Raw genomic sequence first — 16,182 nt, 5'->3', positions numbered from 1 at the left:
GCACGGTTTTAACTCTTTCAGGGTTCTTTGGGAGTAGCACAGGTAATGGTTTGAAGTGCTAAGGGATGAGATTTTTCAAGATTTTAAGACCAAAATATATCTGTGTAACCACCAGAGCGACTTCTCACGTGTCTGCGCTGAGTGCTGTGCCCAGGCGCTGGCCGTGGGGCTGCGGGTCCCTCTGAGGGGCTGCCTCACACTGGACACAGCCAGTTCCAGCCGCCCCAGTGCAGGGCACAGCTGAGACCCTCAACCAGGCTGGCGGCACCTCAGGGAAACCTATTTTAATTTGCAATTAATTAAAGTATTTTTTTCCAAGTTGAGTCTGTTTTGCCCGTGACAGTAGTTCCTAAGTGGTCTCCTTGTCTTTATCTCAACCCACGAGCTATTTTATTGATTTTTCTCCTTCCCAGCCTGTTGAGAGGGAGTGAGAGAGTAGCTGGGTGGCTGGCTGGCAGCCAGTCCAGGTTGACCCACAGCCAGATGGAATCATAGAATCATTTTGGTTGGAAGAGACCCTTAAGATCATCAAGTCCAACCATAACCTAAATCTAGTGCTAAACCATGTCCCTAAGAGCCCCATCTACACATCTTTTGAATACCTCAAGGGATAGCGACTCCACCACTTCCCTGGGCAGCCTACAGCTTATGACATGCTGTAGGATTTTATATAGCAGCTCCTTCAGGGGGAGGAATTCTTCCCATGTGAAGCGCTTTAACATCCAGCACATAACCCTTCTTCTCACATGTATAGCACTGTGTGCTGGAGCGAAATCTAAATGTTAGAGAGGAGGAGGGAGAGGAGGAGTGTGTGTGACACACAGAGGAAATGGGACAGTGTATCCTGACCAACATTTGAGATGCCAACAGGTTTTTGTGTTCATAGACTTGCAAGCTCGAAAGAGCTGCTGTGTTGGGTTAGGTCACTTGTCAACAAAATTTCTACATTCATAGTAAATCAGAAATGAGCCTTTACATTTTCTAGTAATTCCTCTGTGTTGGAAATGCACAGCATGACAGAAACTATTTGAATGTGTTGCTGAAGTGTTTGTGAAGATGAGAGCTTAACAAAGAAACTTACTGTGCTGGAACAAGCATGGTAAAAAGGAGGTAGGGTAAATTAAAACATCTTTCTGTCCCTGCAGAAACTCAACATACTGCATGAAGGTGTCTATGTCCCTGACGGTAGCTGAGAATGAATCTGGGCTTTGCTACAACAGCAAGATCAGATATCTGGAAAAATCAGAAGTCACTAAGAGAAAGAAAATCTCCTGTCCTGATATTGAGGATTACAAAACAGCTGGTCAAGAGCCTGATGTGGTGTGGTACAAGGTAACTGTTGCTGTCTTATTGCTATCGTGCTGAAACTATACAAAACTTCCACTGTTTTCAGTCTGAAGTGTACAGACGGCCTTTTCTGAGCCTACAGTGGTTTGTGACTGGTTTGGAAGATGCTTTCCCAGTATTGCAGAAGTAATACTAAAGTACAGGCAAAACTACCCATCATAGTCATTGTCCAACAGAAATCAGCATCCATGAGGATGTTCTGTGCAGGAGGTCACACGATTTGTCTGACAGCAATGCCATGTTCCCAAACCACTGTACCTCTGTACCAGTTTCCACCTTGGTGGGATGTCTCCCTACCTCCTACTGTAGTAGAAACAAAGGGAGGCCACCCACAATGGAGCCAAAGGTATATCAGCACCACCAGCTTCAGTAGTGTTACCCAATTAATTTTTATGAAGTCTGTTGGGTAATTTCACCAAGGTTTGTTAATTTTAACCAAAGTCTTCTGGGTAATTTCGCAGAGATGCATCTACTTTTGCTGAAGCTCACTGAGTAATTTTACTGAGGTTTGTTAATTTTAACTGAGGTCTGTTAGATACTTTTACTACTTGGCAGGTAACTCGGCTGGCTGTACCTTCTCCAAAGCCTGTCAGGTATCACACACTACTTTCAGCACCAGATGTACCAGTGATGTTTTTCTGTAGCTTCCCAAGAAAACAGGAGAATGACTAAAATATGGGTTGTAAGGTACCAAGACCATAGCAAGGTCTTGGCAAATTATACCCATTGTCTGGACTTGGACCAAAGTCTGATATTTGAAAAGCCCTCAGGTACAGCTTGCTGCAAGGAACAACAAAGAAGAATAAAGAGCTGGGAATCACAGGGGAACAAGAAATAGTCAAGAGGAATAGTTCAGTGGGGTCTGTGGAAAATAGAGTTTGTATTTTAGGGATAAAGGCAGGATGAATTTAGGACAAACTTGGTTCAGGTAATGGAGACAGAAACACATGAACTAGTTTAATCCTAAATTTTGAGTGCTTGATTTGCCAACCTTAATAACATTCTTTAAAGATAGTTATTTTGTGTGAAATAAGCAATATGTGTAGAGCTGCAGATTTTCTTCCTGCTTAGCAGGTAGCATCAGAAAAGAGCAATTCTAAAAGTTGTCATCTGTTTCTATTTTTTTACAGAAATCTCACATGTTCTATCTCATAGTAACAAAATGTGTGCCATAACCCACTATTAGTATAAATAAAGGGTTTTTTTTCAGCCTTTGAAGCTGTTTCTCTCAGCATAGGGGCGGGTATCTTCAATGCTGTTCATACATAAAATATATGTATTCAGTTAAGTCTGATATCTTGGAGAAAAAGGAGTACCAGAGAGAATCTGTTTCTTGCCCTGTCTACCTAGGTATTGTATTACTGAACACCAGATCACTGAAGGTCTTATTTTTTTGCAAGAGAACACTGCAAAAATAGTCTGTCAGGAATAATCTTCAGCTGTCATGAAGCACAAGTCAGTCTAAGGAAGATGCATGTACAACCCTATATCAACAATGCTTTGGGCTGACCAAGAAAGGGAACAGAAGTGTCTTTGTTCCATATACCCACACCTGTTATCTGGGTTGCACACAAAAGTTGTGTGACACTGGGCTGGGATGTGACAGCTGACTGACAAGTCATCACCATGGTGAAATTAAACAGAATTGATATGCTTGGATGATAACGGTGAGACAATCAAATCTGACAACCTCTAGTTTGGTTTGATAATGAGAAGAGACATTAGTGGAATAACCTACTACATCTATCTCCTTATCAAAAATTAACCATAAGGTGCTATCAGTTCAGTTTTTAGACAACACCTATGTTATCTGGACCTGAGTCAGGAAGCTCAGTGATGTGAAATGTCAATGTAATACAGAAAGTATACCCATCAGGTTATCCCTTGAAAGTTATTCCTGAAACAGGGTTTTGGAAAAATGTTCTAGAGTGTGTTATGGTATTAACTGTTAATAGAAGTCTTCTTATTCAAAAGAGCATAAGTCCAGATTCTAGAAAATACATAATTACTTGGATTTCAAAATAATATGATAATTAATGGGGTAACCCCTACAAACTGCAATCTGGGATTTAAGATCATGCCGAGTGAGGCAATGTGTGTAACAAAAAGTAGGTTCCTTCTCGCAAAGAATAAAGTGATATTCAACTTTAGGATCTGGCCCTCACTTTCTGAAGAAGGCATCTGTTTCCAGTCATAGCACACTGGATCCTCAAGTTTTTCCCCTCTACCTTTGTGACTGAGTTTGGCATGTACCTGAAGGTGTGATCAGCCATCTTTGTGTGTAAATCTGCTCCAGGGGCACTGGGGGGCAATTACTTTTCAATATGCTGAAATATTTAGGGAAAATTTTCATCCAGGGGAAGAGCATAAGTTGTCCAAAATAGAACAGTAGATAAATAAATATCAAGAAGTCCTTGAAAATCCTTCTTTTTACCTTTGGTTGAAAAGAGAAATCATTATGTTCTCAAGAACCTGTCAGTTCAGTGGTAGTTCATAGAATCATAGAATCACTTCAGTTGGAAGAGACCCTCAGGATCATCCAGGCCAACCATAACCTAACTCTGGCACTAAACCATGTCCCTAAGAACCTCATCTAAACGCCTTTTAAACCCCTCAGGGATGGTGACTCCACCACTGCCCTGGGCAGCCTGTTCCAATGCCTGACAAACCTTTCCAGGAAGAATTTTTTCCTAATATCCAATCTGAACCTCCCCTGGCACAACTTGAGGTCATTTCCTCTTGTCCTATCACTTGTTACTTGGGAGAAGAGACCAACCCCCTCCATGCTACACCCTCCTTTCAGGCAGTTGCAGATAGCGATAAGGTCTCCCCTCAGCCTCCTGCTCTCCAGGCTGAACAGCCCCAGTTCTCTCAGCCGCTCGCTCCTCGTAACACTTGTGCTCCAGACCCCTCACCAGCTTTGTTGCCTCCTCTGCACTCTAGTTGGAGAGTTTGGACTTGTGACTGATAAAATACCATCAGAAAGGACAATAATGGTGCAAATCCATGTGCAGGACTCTGCCTTCCAGAAGGCTTTTCTATGTGAGGGGATTAATGAATCTGAGCCAATAATAGCATTCATTTACAGGGAGTTAACTGTAATTTAAACACGCTCTTAAAATAATTATGCTTGAATAGATTTCCACATGCACACTCAGTAAGTAATAAAACATTTGTTATGAGGATTTGTTTTAACAGTAATATGAACTTCACTTCTGGCTAGAATTAACACTGCATGAAATATTTATTTCTAAAGATTTCCACAATTAATGCCATTGATATACACGCAGCACTGTTACACCTCTTAGAACTGTTTTGATAAGACGTATAATGATTTTTTTGAAATAAATGTATGTGTCAAGGCTTGATTGAATGAATGGGATTTAGCAATAAGAGCAGTTTAATGAAATACCAACTGGCAGAGGAAAAATCGGTATTACATCTAGAATGCAGAGTCAATCCATTTCCACCATCTATTTTCTACTACTGGGTTGAAGGAAGGGCTGTGAAAATGATTAAAATGTCAAGTAAAGGACAGAGAGTTGTTACCTACCCTACAAAAGATAGAATTTTTGAGGTGCTGCCACTTGAATTTCACAGAAGAGAAAAAAGCATAATAGTATACGACTTAATTATTGTGGGAAAAAAACCTAAAAAATTTGAAATGTCTAAGGAGAACAAACAGGCTAGAAATAGAAACTTTCACATTCTTCTGGCAGGTGAACGTGGTGCAAAAGCAGAAAAGAGCAATTAATTGGTTAAACAAGCAAAAGTTGTACAATTGAGCACTTACTCTTTTAGAGAAATTAGCAGACCTCTGACAGTAAAATCTAGATTGTTTCCACAATATGAAGACCATTTAGATTTTTTTTTTTTAATTGGTTTGTTTCTCAACCATTTTTGTTACTTAAAATACAAATTGTTTCAGTTTCTCCTCTTTTTTGCTCTTAGTTTTGTGGATTGAACTAGTCTGTGAATAACAGCCAGAATAAAACAGGTATTTTCAACATATGTTTAGAAAGCTTGCATATGCAGTAGAAGAAAAATTAATTAGCTAAAATTTGGGAAAGAAAGGCTTACAAATAATTTTTAATATGAAGTATTTTAAGTAGACACAAAAAAAGAGATTAAAAATTAGTGGTACAATTCCAACAGAACAATTCCTCACTGTAAAAACTATGATAGCACGAACATTGTGCTGAATCATTAGTCTCTGTAGCAGTAAAAACATCACCCTTCTTATTACGAACATGTAGTATAAAAATATAAAGCATATGAAAATGTATCTTATATCTTTGTTCCCATACTTTTAAAAATAAATAGACAATATTAAACTGGTAACGTATGATAGGGTCTTTCAGCGCTGCACTGAAAGGGGGCATATCTGAAATATGCTTACTTTGTGTACGCTGGGAATTATATTCCTTCTGAATGAGGATTGTATAGAACTGGATCATGTTCTTTGCCCAGTGTTCAGATGCACCTTTAAATAGGACTAAAAAATTGAGTGCAAATCAGAAAGGATTTAATGGCATTTTCTGGCTCAGATCTGTGTCCTGCATGAGTCTGAAGTGATGTCAGTGTGATTTAGTAACAAAAATAAGTTCTGATTCTTAAGACAGCGCATAGGACCTGGATTCTGATCATTCTGTCATCGGCGTTAACTAAAGTTCACATGCAAGACAAGATTACACTTTCCTTACAACTGTACTTTAGAAACAGAAAGATATCACCCCATTACCTGCATTAGAATTGCAGTTTCAGTATTCAAAATCTGACTACGTTATAACTGAATTTAGCCTGCCAGGGACAGGGATAAATGCCTCAGTGCTCCATTTTCAAGGGCAAGGCCAAAAACTCAGTCCTGTCTTTTTATTTCTTTATTATTATCCTTTAATTTAGAAACTGATATTGTGGATTTGGAATGTATCTAGACTCCCATGAAAAAATTATCTTTGTGTCACGCTGATCTCTTGCTGTCATGCAGTATATTTGCATGTCAATGTATTACCTTGTTTGGTTGTTTTCTTAAGGGAAAGCTTTGTTCTATTTTGTTTGCTGTATTTCTGACAGTGCTGTTGCAGATGGGCAGAAAATGGGGCACAGGTTTGGGCTATTTAAACAAATCTCTGAAGTTGCTGAGCTTGATGTAACTGATGTGAGATTGTTAGCTGCAGTCTGAGAGCTCATTCCATGTGGCCACCTGGAGAGAGGGAACAGAGGGGCATTAAAGGTACTCAGGCTCTATGTTGCTCTGGGTACAGAACTAGCCAGAGCCTCCAGAAGCGTCAAGAGTACTGACTGTTTTAGAGAGAACTGAGAAAGTGATTTTTTTCTTTTTGCAGGCAGAGCAGGCTTTATGATAAAGTTATTGAGAGACAATAAATACATAATCTTAAGGTGCTATTTTTAGGGACAGTGATCAGATTGTGCCTATGCTTTTGGTTCACAGCATTTCAAGAGGTATTCAATCATAAGTACCGTTGCATGGAAGGTAACTGAGCTGGCTGCAAAGATACAGTAAGTTAGGAAGGGGAGAGCCTCTTCTTGTACTGTACCACATGCTATACAGAAGGACTCAAATGTTGTTCCTGTAGGACCACATTTCATAGTGATGAACCTAAATCTGCCAAATAACAGCTAAGGTCTGCCTGGGGAAGTCAGTGAGAGTTGTGGGCCATCGGTACCATGGTCTCTATCAGAGGACACACGAGGGGGTGATGCTGCAAAGAGCCCCATTGTGGTGAAAGGCTGAATCAAAGCTCATCAGGCGCCAGAGAAGCCAGTGATGAAAAACAAGACCATAAGGAAACCAGGCTTCCTGAATTCTCTCGCTCACAAACCTACTGTTGTTCTTCCTGTTTTCTTCTCTTGGTACATGGTTCTAGCCTGAGATTGTGTGTAAAGTTCGCCTTCAGGCTAGCTCTTAACAGGTGTTGCCCTTACTCCCTTCAAACAGAGATGCATTTTAGTGGTCCATCCTAAAGTAGAGGTCTTGGCAGTTGTTCATCATTAAAAAGAGAAGATACTTAACCATTTCTTCAGGGCACCATATATTAAACACAGCTCATATGATACAGTGGGAATCATTGAACCTTAAAAATATTTCTGTTTAATTTCTGTCTTCAAATTAATTCCAATTTCAGATCTCTGTGCTTTCTGAAATCATATTTGAGTTTGAATTGCAAAATATATTGAGATAGTTGTTTACTTATGTAGGGAAAAAAATTTTCACAGAAAGAGTTGTCAGGCATTGGAACAGGCTGCCCAGGGAAGTGGTGGAATCACTATCCCTTGAGGTGTTTAAAAGGTGCATAGATGAGGTTCTTAGGGACATGGTTTAGTGCTAGAGTTTGGTTAGATTATGGTTGGACTCGATGATCCTGAGGGTCTCTTCCAACTGAAATGATTCTATGATAACAAAAGTCTGATTAGGCAACGCTGGTTTATGTCATATAAGCTGAATAATTTTTGCAATGGATTTTTTTCTGCAGGAATGTAAGCCAAAAATGTGGAGAAGCATTGTGATTCAGAAGGGGAATACTCTCTTAATACAAGAAGTCCAGGAAGAAGATGGAGGAAACTATACTTGTGAACTAAAGTTTGAAGGCAAACTTATACGAAGAACAGTTGAATTGAAGGTTACTGGTAAGAATCTTTGTGCTATGCCAATAGAAAAAACCAAAGCTTTGCAATAATAAGAAAAAGTGGTTTTCACATGTCAGTGAAGCTATTTGATAGAAGTCCAGATCAAATCCCAATAGCTGAGCAGTCCCAAACTAAGATAAATTTATGTCGAGGTCTTATAAAATTCCACAGAAGATTACTTCTACCCTTTGCTCTGTACAAAATCTAGACATGATGGTTATAAAGCAAAAGGTAGAGCAGACCTTAGTCCTCCCTATATGCTGGAAGTAATTCAGACTCAGGTTTTTGTCTTCGGTGCTAAACAGAGGAAAGGTTGACTGAATCTCTAAACCAGGCTTTTGGTGACATTTGTCCTAGAATAGAACACAGCCAAAAGAGACATCTTGAGGGTTTGTGGTTGGTTGGTTGGTTTGTTTGTCTTTGTTTTGCTTTGTTCTGGTTTTGTTTTGGTTTGTGTATGTGTGTTTTTTCTTTGTGTTTTTTTTGTTTGGTTGGTTTTTTGGTTTTGAGTGATTATTCTATAGTTTTGAGCTTTGGTTTAATTTATGAGGTCAACTTCTCTAGTCTAGAGTTTGTCTTTAGTGAAGAGTGTGGCATAACCTGACCCAAGATTGAAGTTAGGGGTATTGGACTGTCGGGAGAAAGTAACTTGCCTTACAAGAGAACATACATTGTATGTCTCTGAATCCATGTAGTAATCTACTGGCCAACAGTATTTTTCTGCCTCTTTTTGTCAGATGTCAGAAATGAATGGGTAAAAAAATGTTGTTTACTGATATATTCCTGATCCCTTTCCATTCCACTATGCAGTATGACATCTGTAATTAGTATTTTGCCTTCAGTATCTGTGGAACTTTGCAAGTATCTGAAAAGATTTGAGGTTTTCTTCAGCCTTTCACATAAAACCATATAAACAAATAGTTGGGTATTTTCCCATCTGTGTTTTGACATACTGGTTAAAATGGGGTCCTACTTGAAGTAGTGACAAGTAGAATTCTACTTTCTTATATCGAAATTAATTAGTCCGTATGATATTTCTAATATGGTCTTGAAATACAATTGTTCCCTTTATTTTGAGTGAAATCCATTTTTCTATTCTTATCATTATTCCTGTTTTAAATGAGTTATTTTCCCTGTGTGTGCCAGATTAATATATCAAGTGATCCTTGATTGTCCATTTTTGACCATGGACAGGTCTCTAACGTATTGATTTGACCTACCTGACCCCAGACCTGTCAAATGAAGATATAATACCTGCCTTGTGGATAGTTGCTGTCCTAGGTAGCATGCTGGTCTTCAACCAGAATATGAACTAAGTTTGACAAAGTGAAAATGAGATGCATCTAATTCAATTCCCTATGATGGATATTCTTTAGATAGCAGATATTCTGTGCTCTCCCTCTCATCATGACCTTGCTAGAACTCATGTGTTCTCTTCATTATTTGAACAGCGTGGTATATTCATACTTCACAATTTAGTGAATTTGTCCTAAACTAACTATAGTATGTATTAAAGTTATTTGTTTTATTAAAATGTTTATGATCTGAATTATAAAAAATGTAAATATGGAATATGCAAGTGTTCACCTTTTTGTCAAATGCTTGAGAAGCAGGAGATTGTTCTCCTTGTAATTTGGTGTGAAATTCATATTAAATCACATTTCCTTTAGTTTATAAAATCACATATGTTAGTAAAGACCTTTTCCAGATTTAAGTGTTTGGGAGATGTATCTGGTGTTATGTTTTTGCTGGTTGAATCTCTCTAGACATCTGGAATAGGCTGGTAAGTTTATGTAGATGACGACATGAAAGTATGGATTAGAACTAAGAATGTAATATATATAACCATGTAAGCATATTATCTTATAACTTGGTACTTCACCAAGTTTCTTTCTCCTGTTTCTGTTTTGTCTCAGTTTGTGAATTTTATATGCATGTGGGTTTAGATCTTTATGGGGGAGAGGTCGAAGAAAACTCATACAAGGAACAGGAGAGGATTACTTGTGTTCTGTGGCTGGCCACGTTGGATGGAGGGTCCTGAGGCAGATCAAATCACAGGCTGGAAGCAGGTATATGACATACTCAGGGACTTTGTTGAAGAATATGTCTCATGGGAGGAAGAAGGCAAACTACATACTGGTGTAGTCGTTGGTGCATCCTGAGAATTTGCTTTCCCTGGGGCAAGAGCAGATCTAGGTTGGAGGCTCCTCTGGACATCATCCTGTCCAACTCCCAGCTCAAGCAGAATCAGCTACAGCAGGCTGCCCTGGGTTGTGCCCAGTCAGATTTTGACCATCTCTGAGAATACAGACTCCACAGAATATCTTGGCAAGGCTGTCACAGTGTTCATCAGCCCTTGCAGTAAAAGATATTTTTCTTATGTTTAAACAGAATTTACTTTATTTCAGTTTGTGTGCCCATTGCCACTTATTCTTTCACTGGGCAACACTGAGAACAGTCGTCCCACCAGGTGATTATACACATGGGTAAGATTCCCGTGAGCCTTCTTTTCTGCAGACCAACCCACCCCAGCTCCCTCAGCCGCTTCTCATATGATAGATACTCCAGTCCCTTAATCATCTTTGTGGCTCTTCACAGACTCATTCCAGTATGCCTATGTCTTTCTTGTGGTGCACTGGGCGATGTTATTCACCTCTCTGAAAACTGAGTTCTCATCAAAATACTGTACCAGGAGGAGCTGGGGTGAGACCAGAGCTCAGACAGCTGAAACTGCTGGTCTTTACAAATCACCGCTAGCAAATACTGCTGAAGGCTTACCAGCAGATATGTGGTAGAATTGTCTCTGCCAGCCTGCTTTGCAGATGTGGAGGAAAGGATCTTGCCTACTGTTTTCTTCTGCAGGAACTTTCTATTGCTGTTACTTATTAACATGCCTGAATTGGCATTTATTGGCAAGTGGCTGAGCTCCTCTGTCAATACAGACTTTGAAAAGCAAGACCCTGTTGGCTCCTGCTAGCAGCCACGGTAACCTGAAATTGTTATTAAAGAGTTATTCTGAAAGTGAAACAGGCAACTCCATATCTCCCTTAAGCAAGGAGAGCTGCACTGCCATAGGGAGAGAGGAGGTCAGGTTAAATTCCCTGTAGTCTTTCAGGCATTTGCTGAAGTACACAATGCTTGCAATACCAGTTGAGTCAATTAAGTTATTTAAGTTATCTCTTGATTGTAAGTCAAAGATCTTTCCTTTATAAAGTTGCATCAAATCTGGTACATGAGGTTTTTAGTCCTTTTTGGAGATTCTGGTAGTTACGGGAGTGACGATATGAAATAACTGATATTCATAGATAAATGCTATATAGGCATCTAAGGACTGAAACCTGAAATCAGAATAAAGGCAGTGCTGATGTAACAGAAGTTGGAAAAACAGAAAGCTTCAGGAAAATTTGAAGATGCAGGAGCCAGAAGGACTGTCTTAACTTCTTGTTGGAAAAGGTAATAAGAGGAGTTAAATGTATCCAAGACTAATGTGGCACATCTTTACCGAAGATGTGATCCCACAAGGCAGCCTGATCAAATTTAATTGCAGATGAGAGCAGTGGTGGACTAAGTGAGGAACGACTGTGTGTTTGATATTTATATTAGTGTCGCTTAAGCATTTATTACAGGTAGCATTTGCTAGGTAAGACTTTAAGTCAGGGGCAAAGCCCTGCTCTTATTAGTTAGTTATCCAGTGGTTATTTAAGCGAACTTCCTGTGCCGCAGTGTCGGGGCCGTTGCCTGAGCGGCTGTGGCTGTGCCATGAGCTGCAGGGACAGCATGTGCCCGTCCTTCGGCACTGCTTTCCAGCCTTGCATCCTCACTTTTGCAGACCCAAACAGAAGATCTCAGTGGCTCAGTTAGAGGTAGAAGGGGAGTTCCTATTCCTTCTCTTCTTCATGTAACTAAATCATGATCTTAGCTAGTATGAGATAATTTGTAAGAAAACATTTCTGGAGTCATAGATAGAAACTGAAAGCCATCAGTGTAATGCCTGGCCACAATAAGAAAGACAGAGACATCCAAGTTGTATTAGGAGAATGAACAGACCACAAAACAAACAGATTAAATGGCATTTGTAGCAAGAGGTAGTTGGACTACACATGGAGTACTGTACGTGGCTAGCAATATTATCATATGGCTTTGATGGTTAAGGTACAGGCAAGTGTGATTAAGATGATAAAAGGCTTGAGAGGCTATGGTTCTTTGGGGCTGTAAGGAAAAGGCTTGCAGCCTAGAATATATTCAGAAAATATTTTGACATGAAGTATTTATAGAGACAAAATCCTGAGCTACAATACAGCACTAATGAGCAGCGCCTAAATCTTGGTGTTTGGGTGCATTTAACAATAATAGATTGTCAACAAAACAGCTTTTTCATCACTGGTTCTTCATGGGTTTGTTATATTATGCAGACAGATGTGAAACAAGTCTTGTCAGCCTTTTTTGCCAAAGAAACATGACAACAGTCTTAGCAAGTAACATGTAACTCTTCAGTTTCTGTGAAGGAAAAAAAAAAGTATATATACCTTTTCACTTTGCCTCTTGATAGTTTTGTTGTGAACAAACAAGTGAGATTTGAAACTGTGATCCAGGGTTCTAAAACCTAAAAATGTAACAGAAACTCAGTTTTAAATTACATAACAAATTAGAGTGCGCCCACATAGAAAAAAATGAACATCCTAATATAAAGTTACGTACAAGCAACAATATCAGAATGTATTGGTTTTTAATAAAATTACAGATATTCAGGACATTCAGAAAACACAAGCTTTTTAATTAGTATTGTTAAGTGCCTGTGTTTATTGAAGAAAATTATACTATTCAGATAAAAAGAGAAAACAAAAACATAAAAAGTCATGGTTTTTTTTGAAAGGTGATTTAGGCAGTCCCCTGCTTTCCCCAACCCTACCATCCAGGCCGCTCTGTCTGATAGACAGCAATGTCTCCATAGCTTTTGGGATGAAAAGGTGCGATTGAGAAAAATACTTGCTATGTTTACCTGCTGCTTCAGCACTCTTTTTTTGGTTTTGGAACACTGGTCTTGTAAGGAAACGGGCTTAGAAGAAGATATAAGTAAATGTTGGAGGTTGAGGGAAGGGTGACCGCCCCAGAAAGGGGCAAGCCCAGCTCTCTTGGGTGGCCCAGGTGTCCCCTGGCGGGAGGGGCTGTCTTGCAGTGACATGTTTTTCCATGGACAGTTCTGCTAGTGGGAGAGGTTGACTTGTTCTTTCTGTTCCCTGTGAAAAGAGGTGATTTGTGAACTTGTACTGCTGAATTATTTTCCACTTTGACAGCAGAAGGTGACCATCTGACCAACCTCATAAACTGGTGGTGATGGATTGGAGTGACATGCAGGAATTACTGGACCACTCTCTCCAGCAGCCCTGTCCTCCAAGCTTCTTTCAACCTCTTTTCTGTCATATTCTTCATAAGCTGCTAAAATGCCTGACTATTCCTAAAAGTCATTTATGCAGCAATATTTGTTTTGACCGTTGTAAATGACAAATTATTCCACATGGCTACATGAATTGAATGATTCTGCCTGAATTCATTCTTTGCTCATAGTTTTTCAATTAAATTTTTTCAAATCTCATTACATTGCTCACTTTTCAAATTACACCTGCTGCTAGATTTTGTTTGTGTGTTTGAGACCCCTTTATTAGCACATGCAGTTGATGGCGGTTTGCTATTGTTAAGCCAAGGGAGTGAATTGGGTTTAAAAATGCAAACAATTAGTCATACTCTCCAGCAGCTCTATGGACATGCAGAGACAAGCTGCCACAGAATAAATGAGGGTATGAGCTAGAGGTCCATCCACTATTTGGTAGTAGTTGCTTTTCTGCACATTTTTAATCCTCTGTAAGTTGGGTATGCTTTTTTACATTATTTGTAGTGCAGTCTAATGACACATTGTCAGGAATTAATGGATGCTGATCAGTACAAATTTACACCTGTAGTAACCTGTAAGTGCACCCTAAGCCTTATCGAGTTTACAGTAGATAAAGTATTGTCAACAGAATCAACAGCAAATGACATGTTGACTGTCAACATTTTTGGTTGTTGACAGTTTCCAGAACAACCACTGCAAAAAGTGTCAAGATAAATTAAAAGCTTATTTGAACTGAAGTGAAACATGTCCTTTGGAATTCAGACTGTTATAAGACACTTACTTTTATGATGTAAAATATAAGAATTGTTACTTGCTTAAAAATCTGAGAACATTTAATTATGATTCTTTCCCAATAGCATTATGTTTTGACACAAGTGGTTTAGTAATCTACAATAAATATATGAAATACTTCAGTTATGCTTAAGTAATTATTTATCAAAAAAACAGTTTAGCTCTAACAAGTCACTAAGCTCCGAATATCATTATGCAGATAGGAATCGGACACATATAAAAGCAGGGCGAACATCAGACACAGGTTAAAAAAGCAGGTGGCTAAGGAATAAACTTAGATGAACTGAATGTATTCAGCGGTTTCCTGCAGCAAGAGGTGCTAAACTAAGGACGCGCCTGTCACAAAAAGCTCTGATCCGTAGGGATTCCCAAGTTAACTCTGAAGGAGTTTTTTTCAGCTGAGCTGGTTAACATATTTGTGTGGCTTTTGGTACCCAAAGTCACTGTGATGTCTCTGTCTGGCATTGTACTGTGCAGGAGGGCAAAGGCTGCAGGTCCTGGTGGAGGCTGGCTGCACCCTCACCTTCCTGGCACTGATTCATAGTCCGGCTCCAGAGCCTTTTCTTTGGGGATGGGATGAAATAGCTGTTGTTACCACCATCTGATCGTCAGATAAGGCAGTAACATGTCAGAGTCCTGTGTGGAAATAACATCCATTTTGGTTTATGTAATCTTACCATCAAAGATCATGTTACAACATTTTGTATTTCTTGTTTTGTTTTGTCAAATTATTTCTTTTTTGTGAGCTGAGAGATTTTAATTTGATTTGTGGGTGTATAATTTTGAATAATACATATAGCTACCAGTGTATATTACTAGAATGAATCTTTCAGGATTCCTGAAATTAGATGTTTTGATAGTTCCTATTATTTTTCTTTTTAATTGATATTTCACAGGAAATTTCTCATAAAATGCCAGAATTTTCACTAAATACAGAGTCTAATTCCAGGCAGCACTAGACATCTCACCTAATCCCTGGGATCTGGCAGTTGCTTGGAGTCCAGGAGTATTTTTATTGCTGATTTTGATCTGGTGAGAGCTGCTAGCTCTCCTTTTTCTTTCTCTCTCTCTCTCTCCCCCTCTCTCTCTCATTTATTTGTATTTTCAAACATAGGTCAGAGTGCCTGTTGTCTCAAATAAAGCAGAAAACATTTCAAGGAAAGCCTAAAGCAGCCTGTGATTTTTCCTGATGAAACAGACTGAAAAGCACTCCAAGGTAAAATGTGGTGATGTGCGTATGGTGGGAGTTAGCACAACCTTCAGGGTCTGCTCTTCCTCGCGTACTCTCATGGCTAGTGCTGACGGGGATGGGAAGAGTTTGCTGTGTTTGGAGCTGTTTCCCTTTTCCTGGAAACAGCTGTTCCATCTAGAGAGCTCTTTTTTTAGCTCCACGTCTCCAAATGAAAAATTTCCCCTGTTCAGGGTTTGCCAGAATTGTATGGCATCTAAAGTGGTGTTGAAGCTGTCAGCAGCTCTTGGACCCAGGAACACACTTTTCCTTCTTTCCCTTCTCTCTTAGCTTGGCAACTTTAGCCCTTCTTTCTCTGCCACGAACAACATTCAGTTCACTCTCGGTGCTTGGCAGCCCTCTCCGCTCTTGACAATGTGGCCCAGGGTGCCTGTCCCCCGTGGGATCCCGTGCGACTGCTCTAGCTGGAGCTCACTCCTGGCGTGAAATGTGCTGTGTCCAGCCGAAGGCCCACTGCTGCTCTTCGTAACTTCAGGGGAGCTGCTGGAGTGCCATCAGAGAGCATTGGCACTTTGTACTTTAGAGCATGATTTTGTACTTAGCAGCCTATTTTTATCCATAAGCTGTAACTCCCTCCTGTACTTAGTAATATGGACAGCAAATAACTGTGCAAAATGCTTCCTGAGTAAGGGGGTGACAGATGTTTGCACCTTGTTTCCTTGGCTGGTGTGAGGCCATATCTCACGCCTCAGCCTCAGGAGGATGCAGGGAGAAAGGGGCTCATGGTGGCTTCCCTGACATCTGCCCATGTGTCATT

The 16,182-nt window shown here is 39.7% G+C and overlaps 1 protein-coding gene across 1 annotated transcript in view; it reads left to right on the top strand.

The window, feature by feature from the left end:
• The window catches only part of IL1RAPL2 (interleukin 1 receptor accessory protein like 2), a 384,032-nt gene that overhangs the window by 208,668 nt on the left and 159,182 nt on the right, over positions 1-16,182 (top strand). The window contains exons 4-5 of the mRNA XM_065643459.1: positions 1,146-1,332; positions 7,842-7,995. Coding sequence (XP_065499531.1) covers positions 1,146-1,332; positions 7,842-7,995 — 341 coding nt within the window. The remainder of the gene's footprint in view (positions 1-1,145; positions 1,333-7,841; positions 7,996-16,182) is intronic.

The sequence above is a fragment of the Caloenas nicobarica genome, chromosome 12 (genome assembly GCF_036013445.1).
Source record: "Caloenas nicobarica isolate bCalNic1 chromosome 12, bCalNic1.hap1, whole genome shotgun sequence".
NCBI classification, from domain to species: Eukaryota; Metazoa; Chordata; class Aves; order Columbiformes; family Columbidae; genus Caloenas; species Caloenas nicobarica.
The sequence above is the reverse complement of the archived record's forward strand: the minus strand, read 5'-3'. Positions and strand labels throughout refer to the sequence as shown.